The 22,744-nt window shown below is 36.8% G+C and overlaps 1 protein-coding gene across 5 annotated transcripts in view; it reads right to left on the bottom strand.

The window, feature by feature from the left end:
* Nucleotides 1-22,744, bottom strand: part of LOC128206472 (receptor-type tyrosine-protein phosphatase kappa-like) — a 33,048-nt gene that overhangs the window by 5,012 nt on the left and 5,292 nt on the right. For 2 of the 5 annotated variants that reach the window (XM_052908898.1, XM_052908900.1), the window contains 17 exons: nt 15,487-15,640; nt 10,561-10,631; nt 8,714-10,420; nt 7,492-7,606; nt 7,155-7,243; nt 6,377-6,538; nt 6,026-6,183; nt 5,667-5,754; nt 5,350-5,417; nt 4,744-4,780; nt 4,198-4,301; nt 3,708-3,833; nt 2,206-2,354; nt 1,680-1,815; nt 989-1,117; nt 391-493; nt 110-186 (listed from right to left, as the gene is read on the bottom strand). In XM_052908898.1, coding sequence (XP_052764858.1) covers nt 110-186; nt 391-493; nt 989-1,117; nt 1,680-1,815; nt 2,206-2,354; nt 3,708-3,833; nt 4,198-4,301; nt 4,744-4,780; nt 5,350-5,417; nt 5,667-5,754; nt 6,026-6,183; nt 6,377-6,538; nt 7,155-7,243; nt 7,492-7,606; nt 8,714-10,420; nt 10,561-10,612 — 3,300 coding nt within the window. In that variant the 5' untranslated portion in view covers nt 10,613-10,631; nt 15,487-15,640. Of the gene's footprint in view, nt 1-109; nt 187-390; nt 494-988; nt 1,118-1,679; nt 1,816-2,205; nt 2,355-3,707; nt 3,834-4,197; nt 4,302-4,743; nt 4,781-5,349; nt 5,418-5,666; nt 5,755-6,025; nt 6,184-6,376; nt 6,539-7,154; nt 7,244-7,491; nt 7,607-8,713; nt 10,421-10,560; nt 10,632-15,486; nt 15,687-22,744 lie in introns of those variants that run through there. The other 3 variants (XM_052908903.1, XM_052908902.1, XM_052908899.1) reach the window with 3 other exon arrangements.

Here is a 22,744-nt window from a genome sequence, read left to right as displayed (position 1 = left end):
GATGGAAATGTTTATTAAAGTAATTTGATTAGTAGGTGGTAACTATTATGAATATGCACTTCTTGTTTGATTTTAGAAATGCAAACTAAAAAAATAGGACCATGCTTACGTGAATGTATACAGCATTGATGTAGTCTGACGCCCCATGTTTGAGGTTCAGGTAAAGTCTTGGCCTGTTTTCGTTACCTAAGCAAAAGCAACACTATCAAAATCCGAACACATAATCACAAAGACACCTTTATTCTTTCACTTCATTTGGCTCTGTATATAAAGACAATACAGCTGGAAACGTTAAGATTTATTCAGCATCGATTGCAAAAAAAATATTCAAAACAATTTTACAACAAAACCCATTAATTGTGACATTTTGAGCATGTTAGCAATATTTACCCGGAATATCTGCATTTGCTCTGTTTTTACTCAGGTGCTGCTTATTGCGCTCAACTGCAATTGCTTCGTCTTTCGTTCGTTTTTCGACAGTGTGTTGCAGTCGCTGAAAATAAATAAATGCAATTCACGCAAAGATACTATATTTAAATTGTAGGCTTCACAATTGAATCACATCTTGAAAAATATCTGTTTAAGGTAGAACTACAATAAGATACTTTACATGAAATGCATATGTTTGTACAGCACATCTTGTTTTGGTATAAACATTCACTCAAATGAAAACGCAGTTGCCATGGCCATTATTTCAAATACAATTCAAAATTCATTTTGATATGTTTAATGCTTTTTGTGCATAATGGTCAGCATCATCATTTTTCACAACGCTTATGAACACACAAAGGCTATACTTGTACATTTACGTTTTCCTTAAGAAAGACAACCTGAAGACTCCCTTATCGTACATGTTCCCGTTCAAGGCTTCCGCTGGAGTTTCTTTATTTAAAATGCTACACGGTATACACGGACAGTAAACCTTTTGGATGACAGGCGATTGACTTTACTACTTATCAACAGAATGCCTATGTTTAAGGATACCCACCTTAAACTGACTATTCAGTTCTTTTGAAGAGTGTTGTTTCATGAACTGGTCGAAGTTCTCTCCCTTGATTTGTTTGCAGTCGAAGGTCAACGAGTAAACCACAGCTGTGTGCAGAAACTGATACTGCTCCTGTTACGATATATTGAAAGTAATAAGAGTCAATGTCATTTGAATACAACACCTGGATGCATAGACGAAAGGATACTTGATACGTACCGATGGTATTTATATTTATTTGGTAAACAAAAATACTGGCTTAGCTCATGTTAACAAAAACGAAACATTTAGAGGAGATAAAAGGTCTCAAATACACAATTTTGGGTTAAATTACCAATGAATATTATGTCGACATGCTATTATGTATATATCATCAAAACATGCGGTTTTAAGTATTAATATATGCTCACAAATATCAAGGAAACTCGGAAGAGAACGCGCACCAAGCAAACGAACATTTTGGAAGACTACATGCTACTTTGAGAAACAATTAGTCGTATTTGTATGGTTAAAAGTTATGATAGTGCTCCGCATTGAATCGGAGAATACATGAGCAAATATTTATCAAAATAAAATCCTGATTTAAAGTCATAATTAGTGTATGCTTTGTACTCGCACGGAGATGCTGCAATTATTTGATTGTAATAGCATTCTCCAATCTAATCAATGATTAAACCTGATCCTAATATCTCACCAATGTCTGCACCATATTCGGCCTGTTCTGGCGCATTTTGTGGACACATCCCGCGATGTCAATGGCTCGTTCCGCCTCACCTTCTTTTGTCAGGATGTCCAGAGCAATGTATGTGCCTGTTCTGCCGACACCAGCACTGTATTTGTTACAGACATAATTTACTGTGGCATCAAACAAAATTATAATTTATTCAGAATGAACACATACATTTGATAATTACAAACGTATTTCTCACACTCTTGTAAGGGTACATTTCCACTTGTTCATTATAATGTGAAGCCCTTTTGCAATACCCTTTTCCAGGAAGTTCGATATTTACTTTCCGCCATCTTGAAACATTCATTGACAAAGGTTCTAACCTTTTAAGAGCCAACATTGTTGTATTTTATGTTTAAAACGTATTATTATAGAGTAATAATTCAATCAAATAATCTCATCACTATTCATGGGCCATGAGGAGAAAAAGACGTTAGGAGCTGAGCATTTTAGTAACGTAGATTTTGAATAATTTGGAAATTGAACAAACCTGCAATGCACAACCGTTGGTCCATTTAGAGTACTCGACGTACTCTGAACCCTCTGTCGGAACTCTATCATCGCGGTTACATCGTCGGGTATCGCTTTGTCAGGCCAACACGTGAAGTGCAGATGGTGCAACGTCCTTTCTTCGGTCCCCTGTAGGCGCATGGATTGTATTGCATGCATTAGTTGTATGCATAATATTTTGCTCTGCTAAGAACTGTCAAATTGCGTAAAAAAATCTCCGAGCCTCCGTGAGCAATAGGTATTCCTAATAATGTATAGAGTATACCAAACTTTTATTTCGAGGAGAGGATACTTGACAATTGAGGGTCCTCCAACCGTCAAACCTTAAATATCTGGCTCAATAGAGTTTCCCCAAGAACTTCAATGAATTTAGGGATTCCAACCCTATCTGCAGACGATGAAATGCAATTTAGAGTACATATTTTCCAAACCGTGCAAAGTCTGTCATTTAGGTAATCCATAGTTGATAATTTTAATAAAGCTTTACCAGTACTCAATTGCGGGATTTAAACGGCTGGGAGTATGTTGTTGTTGTTGTTGTTGTTGTTGTTGATGTTGCTTTTTTTGCTTTTTTAGGGGCGGGGGCGGGGTTGAATGTAGGCAGTGAAAATAACAATGTTCAGTGAGTAAAATGTATTGTATCCAGTAATTGAGGCGCATATTGTGATCATCCTAACACTAATTGTTTACGCTCGTGTCAGTTTACTGTGTGGTAGAACTGCTAAAACTTTGTACAGAAGGTAAGTAAAGAAATCATTTTCTTGAATCAAAAGAAAATATCATCTTAATCTTAAATTGATTAAATCAGATGCGTGTCAAAACATATTCAACAATTCATGCGAACACTTTGAACATAAATTCAACTTAAAAACTAAATCTAGCAGAGCAAAATAATATGGCTAATTATTATGCACTGGCCATGTCACAAAAGGCTTCTGTTACAATGAGCGCGTTGTAATTTGTCTTTTTAAACCCGGAAGAATAAAAATCGGCTTGCCTTTTAAGCTGCTTAAGTTTAAAGTATGCTAGTTTACAATGAGCTCACTGAAGCATTGCGGACAACATTGACAGTAAACCTTTATAAATTCGATAGCCCTTTGCAAAATGCTTCTAGCTGACGATAAACACTATTAATGAAATAAATTAAGTCCTATCAGAAGTCTGGTTATTCATGAACGTGTCTTAAATGTGAAACTAATCGTTTTTGTATAAGATGATATTTCGCATGGTACTCTCTACTTTCAACCTTTACGTTAATGTACTTTGCAATCATTGCAAACAAACAAGAGACCAAAATTGGGGTGGATTGTACGTTTAAACATAAAACTTGAATAAACCTAATAATAAACCTTAATAAAACTTTATTTAACGCTACAGTGCTACAAACAATGAACATATCAGAATCGATTTAATAAAAACTCAACACCAACTAAGTAGAAATATTTTTGGAAAAGCATGAACTTTCATTGTTCAGTTTCATACCATGGTCATCGTTAAGGCTCGCCTTGTAAACTCAGCATACTCATCCTCCGAGCGGCTCTCCACCTTTATTTCACCATACATCTTACTGGCCCCAGGGTTTGGCCAGTATTGCTCGCATTTACGGGTCTGAATTAGCACACCAAAAATGATGATAACTCTACGTTGAATTATCATACCATAAGTATTTTAAATAGAATAGTTTGTCTTTACCAGAACAGGACTACGATGAGATCCAAACTCTACACTGATCACTGAAGTTTCTTATAATGTACATTTAGAAAAATAAATAATCAGAAAGGAACAAATTTGACTGTTTTAATAACCTTTTTCACTCAATTATCAGCACGACGTCGTTCCAAAAGTGTGCGAACTTTAGCCTTAGTATGTCTTTAACAGTTCCATGGTAATAACGTTTTTTTTTTGTATCAAATTGTATACAGTGACTGAATCTTATGATTACCATAAATGATCAATGTTTATTTGCACTTACTCCATGTTCAATGAGATTGGTAACCATAACAACTTTCTCAACCCTTTGTTGCCAAATCATTTTCCAAAACAAGCTGAAATCGTCTAGTTGTTGGGACATTGGACCTGAAATGGAAATATGCCATAACGCAAATTCGTCTATATATTGTTAAAATACTTATATTGGAAGTGCGTTACCAACGATAATACATTTATGGCTAAATTACTTGTTAAATTAATTTATAACTAATAAAACGGACGCACGCTGAATGCTTCTTGCTGTCGTTTAGTTTAAATCTAATAATTTACTGGACTCAAATGGCTTTTAATATATTGTTTTATTTTCTGTTTGATAAATTAAATCCCTTTTCAATATTTCGGGGCGAAAGTTCACTATCAAATATAAACTTCTATTCAAATAATTGTTTTTTAACGTCTGTCAATTGCATTCAAATTTTCTGCTGTTTTTGCAAACGCAGTACAATGAATTGCATGCACTTTAATAATGACACTCTATCTAACAAAATAACCATAATCCGTGAGTATCACATGTCATTTTCCTCCTTACCTAATGTAGCGATGTACTGCTTCGGCTTTTTATATCCCTGAAAGGGTATAAATAAATGCGTTGATTATAATCTATTTACTCTTTCCTCAAACTTTAGAAACGATGACAGCCTGTAAATAGAATCTCCCTGTAGAATAAAACATGTAACAAGAAAGTGTAAAAAATACCATTTTCTATTTACAGATAGCACGTAAATAAAATTTTCAGTAAAGTGTTCCTTGAATATTTGTCTGTAGAAACCATCGCATCGCACAATTACCGTAGATTAAATAAGTTGCCTTAGATTCTGCTTTTAGATTATCAAAACATTTAAAGTAAGAGAGCCGAGGAGCGAACACAAATGTGGTTGTTTTTCATTTGAATAAGAGGCATAACTCATGGATTATAAAAGTCAAAATTATGGGACTTAAATACATATTGCGCTTATTGTCAACGACAATATGAGTCCCAAGTTGAATATTTTGAACTGTGATCGAATTATGGCCAATGTTAAACATTTACAACCGACGACTCCAATGACACCAAGGCCATGACAATACTTCTTTTTTCCTCTCAGAAAACCAGACGAGCTTATAATGTTATTACTATTATGGCATAGCTACATACGTCAATAAAGCTGGCATTTATGTAGTCTGATCCACCACTGCCTGTGACCTTGACCCTTGAATCATCGTCTAAAGGTCGCAAAAAAACAACAACTTATAAGTCAGGTAATGTTATTTAATCAAAGTATTCCCATTCTGGAAGTTAAATATTTGTTAATGAGTAGAGGAGTTTAACACGAAAAACAACGGTAACTACATAAGTATTATTCACTTTCATTTACCTTAACATCAAAGATCAAAACGTCCTAAATCGTTACTATTGTGTACGACTATCATACTAGACACAAACAATATGAAATAACAATGATTATCACTTACATGGATAAATGCCTTTGTATCGATTCTTAGTCATGTTCTCCCTCTTTTGCGATTCCACATATGGCTTCACAAGACCGAGAGAAAATTTCTGTAAGCAAGTGTAAAATGAACTTTCACATGTGTAAGTGAAACAAATAATGAGTATATTATGACTTAAATCAAAGTTTTAGAAATATTAATATTATGGTTGAATGTTCCCGTAGGGTACTTTCTTAAATTTATTCCTCATAAATAGATAAGTTTTGAACTATTTTCAGGAATATACCATTAGAACTATGAATTATCAGTATGTCAATGCCATTCTTATGCATTCTACTAATAACCGTGGTACATGTAATACGATCAACCTTAACATTTACCTCAAATTCTGCACTAAACGCATCATGAGTCTTTCCGTCCACATACTTGATGAGTTGATTAATGTGTACTTTTGACTTATTAGTTGATGGTCCTAGTTCATTGTAGTACGTCTGATCATCTCTTGAAGAATTCTCAAGAGCCCCGTTGCTCTCGTCATCTGCATTACACAATGCACTTATTGAAAAATGTAAATATAGAGGCAATGTCACATCATTAATTAAACATTTACAGTGCGAAGTCAAACAATGGACCGACTTACACAAATGTTTTGAGATTTGTCGACAGAGTGTACAATTTAGACCATACCTTGACTGAAACTAACATCTTACTAAACTCGTTGTAAAGCTTACCTATCTCCAGATCAATCTCGCTTTCAAATGCAGTTTCCTCATGTGTAGATACTTGCTGCTTGGCAGCATTGGGTTTGTTTGCTGGCGGCCGGGAAACCGTTGGAATTGGTTTCGTTGATTCTCTTTTGACCTGTCTTTCATTATAGTATGTCCGATCTTGTGCTGATGAAAACAAGTCATTCAAGGTAGATATAAGAATTGTTCTTAGTATAAAAAAGACAAGACACCAGATGGTCCCAAACTCGGCAAATACAGTATTTCATCAAAACAAGCGTGAAATAGTCATGTTGAGCTAATATGAGGGCGATACAAAATCAATTTAGATGATTTAAAGACTATTTTGTCGTTGCCTCAGCTCAGTGTACCCTTTTGAAAATATTGGTTTCCAGGTTAATATTGTGTATATTTAGCCTGTAAAAGTCATGTGATTAGTACAAAGCTATATTGACGCTATTTCTAAAACTAATGGTATTTGAGTGGCAGACAAATCAAGAAAATTTCGAATTGGATAATTACGCAAAAACTGCGAAAGATACATAGGCTATACGCGATGTAATACACCAATAAATAAGATTCTATGCGTTGTACACAACGATATCAATTTTATGTAAGTTTTTGACAAATTTCTTTGCCTTCTTGCAATTGTCACTCTTGGTGTTTTGCCCCCTTTAATTCGGTTAATATAATCAAAACCTTAGTTTCTCGGGATATTTTTTGAGAAATTTACGGATCATATATCGTATTCACATGAGCTATTACAAATATGTTAGTTACTTACTTTCTTTATTCTTTTCGTCGGTAATGTTAGCTTGGAACGTTTTATTACCGTTTCCCTTGGTTTGGCGCGAGGCAGGAAGGCGAGTGGATCTGTTAAAAGTGAAGTTTGTTACCAAAACAATGTTAGTAGTTAACATTATTTATATCGTGATTCAATCTGAGCACATTCTATTTGTGATTGCATGAAACTCATATCATTTTTTTCATATCAATTATCAGTATACGCGATGTTGGTAAATGGTTGTTTCCAGAACCTACTTATTATACATTCACATCAGGTGCTGAACAAAGATGGAATTAAAGCACGTAATTTTAAAAACAACAACAAGACCATATACCTTCGTCGAAAGAAGATTAATGCAACAGCAACTGCAATGATGACTACAATTCCACCACTAACACCTCCAGCAATAGCTCCTACTGGTGGTCCAGCTGTTACTTTTTCTTCTTTAACTATGAATTTGAATTATTGAGCATGCAGGTTCAACCCATAATCGCAAAAATATATGCCATCGTTTATTTCTAATAGCGAACTTTTTCCTGAAGCTCTATTTTATACCAAAGACTAGTATATAGCATCGAATATAACAAATAGCTTAATAAAACAAAACTATATATTATTGGATTGATAAGTAGGTGTTCAACATGAAAAACATAAAATTATAAAGCCTTCATACATGGTTAACGTTCTTCACGTCATTACGCTTTCAAAATGTTTCATTTCCACAGTAAAATACTCAGTGATATTCAATAATAAAACAAACAACCAATTAAACATGTTATCGACATAAAATTACTCAACTCATTGACGCAGAAACTCGAATATAAGAATGTGACTGTTTTGGTTCCTGTTAAAGAGATTGCAATGTTCTCGTTCGTGTTTAACTTACGTCAGGATTAACCACTTCCCCTTTGTGTTAACATATAGTAAGATATGTATCTGACCATCAATATTTAAACAAAAACTAAAATTCTGTAACATTAAATGTCTGCAAATGCAGTAAACGTTTTATGTAGATGTGCGTAATATGACGCTCATACCACATGTTTTAAAATTACCACAAATCTAAGCGCTTAATGAAGTATTAAAAATAAGCCTGTCTTTTTCATATTTTGAAATTTAGTAAATAGGTCCAATGAAAGAATATATTGAATACAATGTTAGTGTTGAATATAAAAGAAGCGTAACATGCTCCGCCCAAAGAACTTGCCTAGGCTCGAACTTTTCATTTTCTAAGCATAGCGTGATTAAATTGTATCCAAAACAATCCTAGTATTCTCTGTATCAACAATCAGTTATGGTGTTGAGATATAGTTACCGAAGTTTGTTTCATTGTATGAGCATTTGCTTTCTATTGTTGTATCGTTTTTAAATGTTGATTTAAAACTAACGACATACTTTTAACATATAAAGTATGAATAATTTATCAATGCACAACCGAAAATAAAATGAAATATAAATTATTAATATATCGTTACGTTAAAACAATAAAAGTATATTTCCTTGATTAAAGCATTAGAATAATATGGTATTACAAATACTAGATATCATATTCTTACTTGTGCAGTCATCGCCTTCGTAGCCATCGACGCAGCCAAATTTGCAGTTTCCATCGCCTTTACATATGGTTTCTGTACCACTTTTTTGACAATTATGAGAGCAGTTTGTTTGACACTGATCCCCAAAGAAATCGCCTTTGCATCCAGACAAACAATGACTGTTTTGATCACACTTGCTTTCCGAGCATGAGGAGCTGCATGATTGGTTACAATACGAACCATAGAAAGTGTTATCAAAACATGCCTCACAGATTCCCGACGCTTGCTGACATGTTTCACAGTTAGAGTTGCACTGACTGTCACACTTGTCTCCCCAAAACTTTCCTGAACAACCAATTAGACAAGTCCCATTTTCTGAACTACAACGCATATCCCTACAACTGCTATTGCACTTAACGCAACTTCCATTTGCATGCGGATAAAGTCCGTCCTTACATTTCAAACACTTTCCATCAACCTGGCTACACTTTTCACATTCAACACTCATAGTTGTACATGTTAGAACACAGTCCGTGCCATAGAACCCATCTTTACATCCACCTGTACATTGGGTTCCTGTTATGCAGGAACCACCTTTACAGTTTGGAGGACACTCACAACAGCCAAACCCGTTGCTACCAACAAAAAAGGTGGTGTTTAGGCAGGCGTTACACTTATAATCTTGGCAATACTTCGTATGACATTTGCATTGGTAATCAGGATTTTTCCACTGATCATAACAATTGATGCAGTTATCACTATTTCCGATACAGTAGCAGTTAGGGGGACAACTGCATGTAGGACCAGTATATTCATTTAAACACGATAGGCAAACTGATTTATCAGACTGTTCACACGTCGCGCATCTCGAATCACACAAGGTTGTACAATTGTTACCCGAATATCCATCCACACAACCGTTTGTGCATTCCCCATCATTTCGCTTGCATTTCCGTTCTTTGCAATAATCCGAGCAATGTAATTCACAAGATTGTCCATAAGAGCCGTCATGGCATTGCTCGCATGAATCGCCGGTAAAATTAGGTCGACAACGACAGTAGCCGTAGTCATGGTCACATGTCGATGGTGAACAACCAACACTACACGTTTGCTGACAATTACTTCCGTATTTCCCATCCATACAAGTTTCACATTTTGAACCAGTAAAATTGTTTTTGCAGGTACACGAACCATCTTGATTACAAGTTCCACCATTGCAACCTACTGAACATGCCAGGTCACAGTGTGTCCCATAATAGTCATCATTGCATTGGGAGCATGTTCCATCATTCCTACAATTTCCATTTCTACATCCGCTAGGGCATTTTCTGCAGTCAACTCCATAATAACCAGTAGTGCATTCGGTGCAAGCGGTTCCATTAAACCCTTGTTTGCAAATGTCGCATTTATCTCCTTCAAACCTTGCTATACATTTACTACAATATCCGTTATTATCACAAGATCCACCATCACACCCGACAGAACATATCTTACTACACGTACTGTTTGAATCATAAAATGTGTCCTTGCAGGTGAAACATGTTTTGCCTTCATTATACTCGCACGTTTTGCAATTATTCGGACAAGTGTTGCGACATCTGTGACCATATATGGTATCAACACACCCTTCTAAACAACGGTAATCAGAATAACACTTGTTACTTCCTCCTTTACAGCACGCACAGTTCATGCTACAGTCTATCACCACCCCATCTTTATCCACTGTTACTGAAAGGGATTTGTTTGAATAATTTGTTTTTGTCATAATTACAATCAAATGTTCCTATGATTAAATAACGTTAGGTGGAAAACACTTTAAGCTATATGGCACAGTATTAATAGCGTTTTATATGATAAAAAACACCTACCTGCCATACATGTCCGTGCGACGAACAGTAGAGCAAATATCCGAATTATCATCCTGTCTCGGTTTTGTTCTCTGTTTCGGACAAAATAGAAATATTGATTTACATGCATTCGGTAATCTTCTTTAACTTGCTAGATCCTTCCTTTGGAGTTTTTTTTATAACTATTATGATTGCCATTAAATGAACATGTGTTTTAATATTCAGCATTAGCATGTGTGCGATGTTAATTAAGGAAGATCATTTTATTTAACAGCTAATTATTGCTTATATATGTATACTTGATACACAACCTAAAATAGCACAGGATCAACGTTGTATGATTTCAAATAACGTACCAACTATGTTTTAGTTTTGAAATTATTGATACATATTCGGAGGTTATGGCCATGCTAACTAGTTACAGCTTCCTGTAGACTCGAGTTCCATGAACTCGTGTTTCACTGACCATTCCAAGGCGGTAATCCCATCATTTATCGGCTATATTGATGTGTGTGAGGTTTGATTTTGGTGTTTTTATTTATCTATGTTGTTTAAATATGTTGTGTTTCTTATTCATTGTGTTGTACTTTTAAACTATGGTTGAATAATTTTCAAAAACAAGTATTAGTGATTGCTAATAATTAGTATAAAATGACTCCTTTGATATTAAATAAACAAAAAACATGTAAGATATTTGATGTAAAGTTAAGTTTATCAATATAAAGATAATTACACAGAACAATAACAATTCTTATCTGTTCATTAATTAATTCACATACATGTACTTAAGGTGGAACGCGACTATGAATTTGTTTTCGAGTTACTGTCTGACAATTGGTATACGGATAGAAGAGCATATGCCGAGTTAGGGACTTCTTTGACTTTTTCAATATTCGGAACAGTTTTGAATATACGAGTCTTCAAAATATGCCACTGACGCGAATTATGAGACGTCTGTCATATTTTTGCGTTCCAGCTACAATAACCGATATTTTCATCAATTCTTCGTTTACAGCTATGAAATTTCAACGTCAAGTGCGTCTTGTGAAAACGACCACGCTCATTTATTTTTCTTTCTTTTGTTGAACGTTATTGTTTCTAAATTCAATTTAGTGTTTCGCTGAAAAAAGTGCGCCTTTCTTTAATTCTTGAAAAAACTGCTCGTTTAATTTTTGACTTTTTTAAATACATGTATTCAATGTTATATTACAAATCGCCTGATATCAAGAAAAGAGTACCACACCGACTTCGTTTTTGCGCAGTATCAAATTATCTAACCCCTATACATGTTTCTTTTTCAATACGTAGTGTATTTAAACGTTTAGCATGACGTTAATCGAATTGTTTTTGTTTATTAAATGGAAAGATTAGAAATCTTAGAGTGTCTGATCAGTTTTATGTTAGGGATATTTGTTATTGTTGTTGTACAAAATATCTAATTCCACACAAGACGGGCGCTGAATAACCAGCTTTATAAATCAATGACTTAAATCTGGCGGCTATTATAATGAGAGGCTTTCTTAATTATTAAGCAATCTCATTTCCCGAATTACAATATTTTGATAATACACATCAATAATCGTTCAAGTCACTATGCTATGAGCTATGACTATGCTGATTAGTGCTTTGTTTTTTATATATACATCTACAGTTATAACGCAACAATAAACGGTTCTACTACTTTATTAGTTACCGATTTCATTAATAAGTATCAGTAGAGATCTGCAGTTATATCTTCAGTTATAAGGCTCTAAACTAAGCAAAAGCATAGTAAATCCAGTGCGTGACACTCATTTCATACACAAAATAAGTTTTCTTCTGTATGTCACTATCGGAGATAAATGTAATAGTATACAGATCTATAAAATACGCGACTATAGAGTTCAGTGTTTTGAATCTAAGTTTGATGTAGTCAATCGGTTATTGTTGAATAAAAACATATACAATTAATAAATTCCACTAATAGGGGTAACCATATTATTGACTAAGTTTGGTTGTGAATATAACTCTTGAACATTTTCAACGAGGGTCATTTGTTACGCAACGGTTTGGGGAGGGGTGGGGGATGGTCAGTTTTTGACGTTAAAAATGTCATTCTTTGAACAGAAAGAAAATGACTCATGTCGTCAATATGTAAAGGGGTCAAAATTGAATGTTACATCGGCGTGAATTTAAAACACACTCAAGTTTTAAAGTGAAATATAACAAACATTTATTTTGACTGATAAACCCTTACTTCTTACTTAATAATAAACTCATACAAAATATTATTCACTGATTACAAGATTGTAACTACTTATTTCATAGTAGAAAGCGCAAAAATGATTCTTTTTTTGTGAATGCCAAAGGATATACTATGGTCTCATATTTCTTTCAAATTAAACTCGGTATTCTTCATAAGAACCATTGTTTTCGATATGTATTTATTCTTAAAAGCATATGAAAACAATAGTATTAGTTGTGGTAAATCTTATTTGCGTTTAATACGAGTGTTTGTACTGATTGTAAATGATCACATTGAATTGTTTCTTTTATCTCATCTTATTAAGGGTTGCTATAGTTCACACAAATGCACTCACACGAACGCACGTATACGCCCACATACTCGTAGATGTACGCACGCCTGTACACACGAACACGCACACACACACACACACACACACACACACACACACACACACACACACACACTATGATAAAATATATGTTTCAAATGGCTCAAACGATGAATCTTAAAGTTAATGTTTTTAGTGCAGTAAAATGTTTAATTTTGTTAATCAAAGCATTGTTTGTTTTAATCCGTAACGAGTTAGTTTTCCTGACTTTACCACGCAATCAAAGCTTCTCGTGCGTACAAGCAACTTCATGAGACAACTTTCGGCGATGCATTCAATGCCCATGATACAGAAGCCAACATAGCTTATCCCGCATTCAATGTCCCTGTCGTGCGTACAATGGCTGTGCGTGCGTGCGTGCGTGCGTGCGTGCGTACGTGTGTGTGTGTGTGCACGAGCGTGTGTGCATACATGCCTGCGTGTGAGAGCGTACATGTGCGTGAGAGCGTGTATGTGCGTGTGCACGTGCGTGTGTGTGTGTGCGTGTGTATGGACGTGCGTATGATCGTTTGTGTATGTGTGTGTGTATGTGTGTTCACGTGCGCGTGTGTGTGTGTGTGTGAGAGAGAGAGCGCGAGCGCGTGCTCATATATGCATGCGTGTGCACGCGTGCTTGAGTGTGGGATGGTGTGTGGGGTGCGTTTTTTTCGCGTGCTTGCGTACGTGACTTTATTGTACGTTTTGTGCGTGTGTTTGTATGTAAGCTATAACAACCCTTAACAAAATGAGCTTATAGTAACTAAGATGCACACTTACTCTCCCATCTCAACTCAACTCAATATCTTAATTTTCCCCATGGCTGGACATATTCATAATATATCCAAACATTGATAGACGTAGAACATAAATAATATTATATACAATAATAGTACAGTTTAAAATTATAGCATATTGGTGTCAAAATATTTATATAGGTAGGATATAGCTATATATAAGTATAAATAAAAAGCTTATATTCTACATGCAAATAAAATAAGTATATTTGACTTCAATGGTAGTAAGGTCGTGTGTGATCTGACGCTTGGTTGTAGAAAACAAAGGTTCTTATGAGAAATACCGAGTTGACTTAAAAAAATGAGCATAAAACATGGTATTTTTTCATGATGAGATTAGAGTAGACACAGTAAATATTTTAGCATTCACCAATAATTTAATGTATTTGCGCATTCTGTTATTAAACACGCGGTTAAAATCTTGTAACCAGTAATTAATATTTTCCATAAATGCATAATTGAGTAAGAAGTTTTATTAGACAACATTGATCTTGTTATACATGTTTATGCATGGATTTTAGATCAGCATGTCACTCTAACTATAGTTCATTTATAATCAGTGCTTTACTGATTTAATAATGTTAACTATTCGGAATTCAACAGAAGAAAACAATGTTGAATTATCAATTTAACTAAAATTAACAACAACTGTTATATGTTATTGATCAGTGTGTTATTCAAAACTAAGCTCTTAATGGCGTAAATAATAGTTCGATTTACGTCATGCTAAACGTTTTATAACAATACGTAATGAAAAAGAGCATGTATAGGGGTTAGATTATTTGATACTGCGCAAAAACAAACTTGGTGGGGTACCGTTTTTTTATATCAGGCGATTTGTAATAAAACATTGAATACATGCATTTAAAAAAATCAAAAAATAAACGAGCAGTTTTTTTAGGAATTAAAGAAAGCCCACTTTTTTCAGCGAAACACGACGCCGTTTTTCCCGCGAAAAAATGACGTTAAAAGACAAATTTTAAATAAATAGCGTAAAACAAGAGAACGAAAAATAAATGTGCGTGAACGTTTTCACAAAACGCACTTGAGGTTTCAATTTCTTAGCTGTAAACGAAGAATTGGTGAAACTATCGGTTATTGTAGCTGGAACGCAAACATATGAGAGACGTCTCAAAATTGACGTCAGTGGTATATTTTGAGGAGACATAGTTTCAAAACTGTTCCGAATATTGAAAATGAAAAAAACAAATTGGGCATATGCTCTTCTATTCGTATATTAATTTTCAGACAGTAACTCGAAGAAAACTTCATAGTCGCGTTCCACCTTAAATGCATTGATTTTAATGACATATCAATGTTTCTGAAGTGAACAGTTTTGAGATAAGATAATGAAGAAGTTAGTCCCATAATTTTAATTTGACAATAATTCATGTAGACTATCGTTGGTCGAATTGGCACTTTAGTCAAAATAAAATGTTACTCAATTCAATGTTATTTAAGATATTTTAACTTTTTAATTATGCCAAAATAAATAAGTAAAATACGTAGTACATTGCATTACGCGGCAATAACATAAGTCCAAACTGATAGGCACTCACCTTACTTTTAATCATTACAATCCGCAGTCACGACTGTCATATAATATAAATATTTCTCAAACAGGAAGAAAAAATCCCAACCATTGTAAGTCCAATCCGCCTTACACTATTTCGACACTGGTATTTAGCCGCTTGCAATCGGCTGAATAGACCACTGAAACATGATACAACAATTTAAACATTTTGAAAAGCGTGCTCAAGGTTCATGAATATTCGGCGTTTTGAATTCCACTGTGCTTTAATGCGTTATAAAGTAATTTATGTTATGTACCTGCAATATTTCATAATGTTAAATTGAAAGACTTTTATATCGCATTATAATAATTGCACTATACAAAGAACGTATTTGGTCGTCGTTACAATGATTGAGGTTTAAGTTATTCGTCTATTCAATTAAAGCACAATACTTCATGCTTCGATTTAATATATTGATTTGAAACTATTATCCTTATATCGCTTAAGTTATTATTTAATTGCCCTACAAATATATCTATACAAATTATTGTCGTTTATAGTTGGTTTTCAAGATATATTTAAACTACACTATAAATATTAGTTTACTAAACAATGAAAATGCTTTTCTAAGATGCGTATTGTGTAATTTCAAAGGTTCTGCTAACACTATATATGCTCAGGATCAAAACACACTGTCGATCTTGCTGACAGATATTTTATGAAACAAAACATATATGCAACAATAAATTGACTAATTGATATAAAAGCCACATTATCTTATAAAAGCAAATATGATTGGTGTTCAAATAAGAAAGCGATATTTTTGTGCTTTTTAACTGGGAGAATTTGTGACCACGTAGCTATTAATTTTAAAAAGAAAATCAGTTTTATATGTTCAATCTTTTCATCAACTTTTATTGTGCCTTTCATACAATGTTTTCCTTTTTTGACTAAATTAAATCACTGACAACGAACGCACGCACGCAAGCACACAGGCACACAAGAACGTGATCACGCACGCAAGCACACATACACACACTAACGCAGGCAACAACGCATGCACGCACACGTACGCACGCACACACATACACATACCGACGCACGAACGTACACGCACGAACGCACACACACACGCGCGCCCATACGCACACACACACGCGCGCACACACACACACACACACACACACACACACACACACACACACACTTGCTTTCAAGCGTGTCTCTGCAGTCTCCACGTTTGTTATGAATTTAAGGCAAGACCAGATTAATAAATTGGTTCTTACATTTACCGCACCTCTTTTTCCGAAATGCATTAAAAGTACTAGCATTTTTTCATTGTGCGCCTGCACGTAGAAATTTTACCGACTTTAATTTCATAGAATTTATTGACATATCATGACTAATAAGAGATTATATTCCATTTTATTTCATAAGGCTACACAGAAAAGGAACCAAAGGCCCTCTAAAAGCAGAAAGTGTGATTGTATTAAGAAGTTTCAAAATATGTTCTGCTTCTTAGCACATCGAAAAAACACGAAATCAGATGGGAAAACTACTTAGTATGTAGCAACGTATGAAACTATAATACAAGGTGGAATTTTAGCCTACTGCTAAAGTGAATTGATTTCATGCTGTACTGTATAATTAATGATAATGTGCTTACAAAACCTGCACAAAGCAGAGTAAAATGAGTTTGGCATCAAATATGTGAAGGTAAATAATAGATACAGCTTTTCGCACGCATTTAAAATGTGTGTTGTTTTTTTTTCAAAATCGCCTTTTCGCCATTTTGTCATATCATTGAAATAAAAATAAGTACAATTTTATTTTGTTATCGCTCGCTCGCGCGTATTTTTTTTTCTTGAAAATCGGTCTAACATTTTTTTTATGTGACCTAATTCTAAATTAATCAAACAAATTTCGAGCTAAGACTGTATTCTGTTTGCATGCCCTGATCACGTTGTATTTGTATCGCAAACCAATGTTTCTGAGTCACCGTTAAACAATTATGATGATGAAGAATACTCCATATTTTTCAATTGCATTGAAATACATCATAGTGAATGTAATATGAATACTCATCGCACTTACAAATATCAAATAATCACATCCTCGTTCACCTCTTAAAATGTAAAAGGGGCTTTCTCAAAGAAGTTCTACTAATTATAACGACAGATTATCAATGATTATATCCGTGTTACTCACTTAATGTTTAAAAGGGACCTTCTCAAAGAACTTATGATAACGACGAATTATCATAATCATATCCTCATTAGCCACTTAATTTTTGAAGTTTTTTTTTCATTTAATTTATACGACAAATGATTCAAATTTTACTTAAAATTTATACACTATATTTACGTAAATTAACTTATAAAACATAATGTTCACCAACAAAGTTTTAAACACTAGATTGTTTTTCGCAGACTGAAACTTCGGAAATTGGTCATTATCTTTAAGAATTTTAATTTTAATTTTAAGAATAAATATGACAAAACGAGTGTTGTTGATGCAAAAGGATATAATATACTTTAAATCCGTACAACATTCTATGGTAATTTTTATATATACTCGGTTGTACAACCACAATAACAAACTAAATTTAATACAGGTACCCAAACAGTGAGAACTTGAGTTCATTTAATTTAAAAGGCATAAGTTTATTTCAATTGATAAATATGTTTGATTTTTTTTATAAACTCAAGTATGGCTCAGACAATAAGGATAATTCATTATAAACGGCACCTTTAAGATATATGCGATATTCATCCGTGGCTGATATTCAATGAGATGGAAGCAATAATTAGTTGTTCTTAAAAAACTTAAAATGCACTTGCGTACAACCGCAGCATAGTAAAAGATACTTTATCTAAAAGGTTTCATATTATAAATTGGAACATTATGCAGAATCGTACAGATAGTGACCAAAGTTCTTTTCACTATACAGTCGATCCCCGTTGGCTCGAACTAGCTTGGCTCAGATTCCTCGTTGGCTCGAACTAGCTTGGCTCGGATTCCTCGTTGGCTTGAACTAAGTTGGGTCTGATTGCTTGTTTGCTCGAACTAGCTTGGCTCGGATTCCTCGTTGGCTCGAACTAGCTTGGCTCTGATTCCTCGTTGGCTCGAACTAGCTTGGCTCGGATTCCTCGTTGGCTCGAACTAGCTTGGCTCGGATTCCTCGTTGGCTCGAACTAAGTTGGGTCTGATTCCTCGTTGGCTCGAACTAGCTTGGCTTTGATTCCTCGTTGGCTCGACCTAGCTTAGCTCGGATTCCTCGTTGGCTCGAACTACCTTGGCTCGGATTCCTCGTTGGCTCGAACTAGTTTGGCTCGGATTCCTCGTTGGCTCGAACTAGCTTGGCTCTGATTCCTCGTTGGCTCGAACTAGCTTGGCTCGGATTCCTCGTTGGCTCGAACTAGCTTGGCTCGGATTCCTCGTTGGCTCGAACTAAGTTGGGTCTGATTCCTCGTTGGCTCGAACTAGCTTGGCTTTGATTCCTCGTTGGCTCGACCTAGCTTGGCTCGGATTCCTCGTTGGCTCGAACTACCTTGGCTCGGATTCCTCGTTGGCTCGAACTAGTTTGGCTCGGATTCCTCGTTGGCTCGAACTAGCTTGGCTAGGATTCCTCGTTGGCTCGAACTAGCTTTGCTCGGATTCCTCGTTGGCTCGAACTAGCTTGGCTCGGATTCCTCGTTGGCACGAACTAGCTTGGCTCGGATTCCCCGTTGGGTCAAACTAGCTTTGCTCGGATTCCTCGTTGGCTCGAACTAGCTTGGCCCGGATTCCTCGTTGGCACGAACTAGCTTGGCTCGGATTCCTCGTTGGCACGAACTAGCTTGGCTCGGATTCCTCATTGGCTCGAACTAGCTTTGCTCGGATTCCTCGTTGGCTCGAACTAGCTTGGCTCGGATTCCTCGTTGGCACGAACTAGCTTGGCTCGGATTCCTCGTTGGCTCGAACTACCTTGGCTCGGATTCCTCGTCGGCTCGAACTAGCTTGGCTCGGATTCCTCGTTGGCACGAACTAGCTTGGCTCGGATTCCCCGTTGGGTCAAACTAGCTTGGCTCGGATTCCTCGTTGGCTCGAACTAGCTTGGCTCGGATTCCTCGTTGGCTCGAATTAGCTTGGCTAGGATTTCCCGTTGGGTCAAACTAGCTTTGCTCGGATTCCTCGTTGGCTCGAACTAGCTTGGCTCGGATTCCTCGTTGGCTCGAATTACGTTGGCTAGGATTTCTCGTTGGCTCGAACTAGCTTGGCTAGGATTCCTCGTTGGCTCGAACTACCTTGGCTCGGATTCCTCGTTGGCTCGAACTAGCTTGGCTAGGATTCCTCGTTGGCTCGAACTAGCTTGGCTAGGATTCCTCGTTGGCTCGAACTAGCTAGGCTTTGATTCCTCGTTGGCTCGAACTACCTTGGCTCGGATTCGTCGTTGGCTCGAACTAGCTTGGCCCGGATTCCTCGTTGGCACGAACTAGCTTGGCTCGGATTCCTCGTTGGCTCGAACTAGCTTTGCTCGGATTCCTCGTTGGCTCGAACTAGCTTGGCTCAGATTCCTCGTTGGCACGAACTAGCTTGGCTCGGATACCTCGTTGGCTCGAACTACCTTGGCTCGGATTCCTCGTTGGCTCGAACTAGCTTGGCTCTGATTCCTCGTTGGCTCGAACTAGCTTGGCTCGGATTCCCCGTTGGGTCAAACTAGCTTGGCTCGGATTCCTTGTTGGCTCGAACTAAGTTTGGTCTGATTCCTCGTTGGCTCGAACTAGATTGGCTCTGATTTCTCGTTTGCTCGAACTAGCTTGACTTGGATTCTTTGTTGGCTCGAACTAAGTTGGGTCTGATTCCTCGTTGGCTCGAACTAGCTTGGCTCGGATTCCTCGTTGGCTCGAACTAGCTTGGCTCGGACTCCTCGTTGGCTCGAACTAGCTTGGCTCGGATTCCTCGTTGGCTCGAACTAGCTTGGCTCGGATTCCTCGTTGGCTCGAACTAGCTTTGCTAGGATTCCTCGTTGGCTCGAACTAGCTTGGCTCGGATTCCTCGTTGGCTCGAACTAGCTTGGCTCGGATTCCTCGTTGGCTCGAACTAGCTTGGCTTTGATTCCTCGTTGGCTCGAAGTAGTTTGGCTAGGATTCCTAATTGGCTCGAATTAGCTTGGCTAGGATTTCTCGTTGGCTCGAACTAGCTTGGCTAGGATTCCTCGTTGGCTCGAACTAGCTTGGCTCGGATTCCTCGTTGGCTCGAACTAGCTTGGCTAGGATTCCTCGTTGGCTCGAACTAGCTTGGCTAGGATTCCTCGTTGGCTCGAACTAGCTAGGCTTTGATTCCTCGTTGGCTCGAACTAGCTTGGCTAGGATTCCTCATTGGCTCGAAATAGCTTGGCTAGGATTCCTCGTTGGCTCGAATTAGCTTGGCTCGGATTCCTCATTGGCTCGAACTAGTTTGGCTAGGATTCCTCGTTGGCTCGAATTAGCTTGGCTCGGATTCCTCGTTGGCTCGAACTAGCTAGGCTAGGATTCCTCGTTGGCTCGAACTAGCTTGGCTAGGATTCCTCGTTGGCTCGAACTAGCTTGGCTAGAATTCCTCGTTGGCTCGAATTAGCTTGGCTAGGATTCCTCGTTGGCTCGAACTACCTTGGCTTTGATTGGTACGATTACAATACGAGCAATTACCCGGGCATGTTTCATTGCAATGCTCCCCAAATAATCCTTCAAGTCAATATGTACATTTGCTTCCAACAAAGTTTGGTAGACATAAGCAACTACCGTTTTCAAAGCAATTACCATTTACGCAACCGTTAGAGCAAGGTTTTTCACAATAAGTATTTGTATTGTAAAACCCATCTCTACAGTAGTCGCAACCTCCATTGCTGGTGCATATACAGCTTTGGCTTCTGCAGTTGCAATGGTCACCCGAAAACCCATCAACGCAACCGTTTTTGCATGTTCCGTTTTGAAAACATCGGCTCTCGTTACCGATTTGTAAACAGTTGATTGAACATTCATTCTCACAAAAGTCCCCAAAGTATTGATCATTGCAACCATTAAAACACTTTCCCGAGTCCTTGTTGCATTCCGAATCCAGACATGTTTTATTACATTCTTTGTGGCAATATTCGCCAAAAACAGTACCGATGTTACATTTGTCGCATATGCCACTTGTCTGATCACATGATACACAACTCATATTACACCTAACATCACAATTATCTCCCCTAAACCCTTCGATGCAAGCATTTGTACACTTTCCAGACCTATCACATCGGGTTGAGTTTGTGTCACCTTCTTTGCAATAAACGGAACATATTTTGTCACACTGCTGGTCATAAAAGTTCATCAAACACCCGATAGTACATGTTCCAGATTTTTGTGAGCATTCGGAGTCGATGCAAGATTGACTGCAAGAAATGTTGCAAAAGTCGCCGTATACAGTTGTGCTGGGACATTCGTCGCATACTCCAGTGAAGCGATCACACGATGTGCAGTTACTGGGACACGTGTTATTGCAATAATCCCCGAATAACCCAGCGTCACAAAGAATACAAGTAGTTCCATTGAAGTTTGGAAGACATGAGCAGTTACCGTTTTCAAAGCATTCCCCATCCACACAACCATTTGAGCATGGTGTTGTACATTGGGTACTCGTATTATAATACCCAAATTTGCAAGAATCACAACCATCATCGAACGTGCATCTGCAATTCTCGTAAGTGCAGTTGAGGGTGCAGTTTTCACCATATTTGCCCTGAATGCACGTTGTACATGTTGCCCCTTCAAAAACGATTGTACAGTTGCATTCTCCATCATCTTCACAAAGTTGGTCCACACACCCGACAGAACACTCTTGTCTACAGTGACTACTTGTATTAAAATATGTCTCTTTACAAGCGTAGCATGGTGAACCGTGTTCTTGTTCGCATTTGAGACAGTTCTCAGAACATGTGTGCTTACATTTGTGTCCGTAAATTGTATCAACACAACCATCAAAACAAAAGTCAGACCCTATTGCTGGGTTGTATCCACAACCGGACGCTCCGTTTAAATCACAGCAGCTACATGGTTCAGTACAGTTCAGCTCCTGACCTAATGATAGATTTTTACACAGATACTTAAATTGTTTAATACTTTTCTTCATATAATGTAGTTGTGTTCTTTCTATTTTAAAAGGCGTTTATTTCATTTGCTGTTTATGCTCATATATATATATGTATAAATTAAACTATATATAAACGGTGTTGGCAGGATACGGGACCAGAGAAAGATACTGTTGCGTGGTAATAACATTTCAATAGGTCATACCGTTGTTT

The sequence above is a fragment of the Mya arenaria genome, chromosome 10, assembly GCF_026914265.1.
Source record: "Mya arenaria isolate MELC-2E11 chromosome 10, ASM2691426v1".
NCBI classification, from domain to species: Eukaryota; Metazoa; Mollusca; class Bivalvia; order Myida; family Myidae; genus Mya; species Mya arenaria.
Note: the sequence above shows the minus strand (reverse complement) of the source record. Positions and strands in the feature narration are given on the sequence as shown.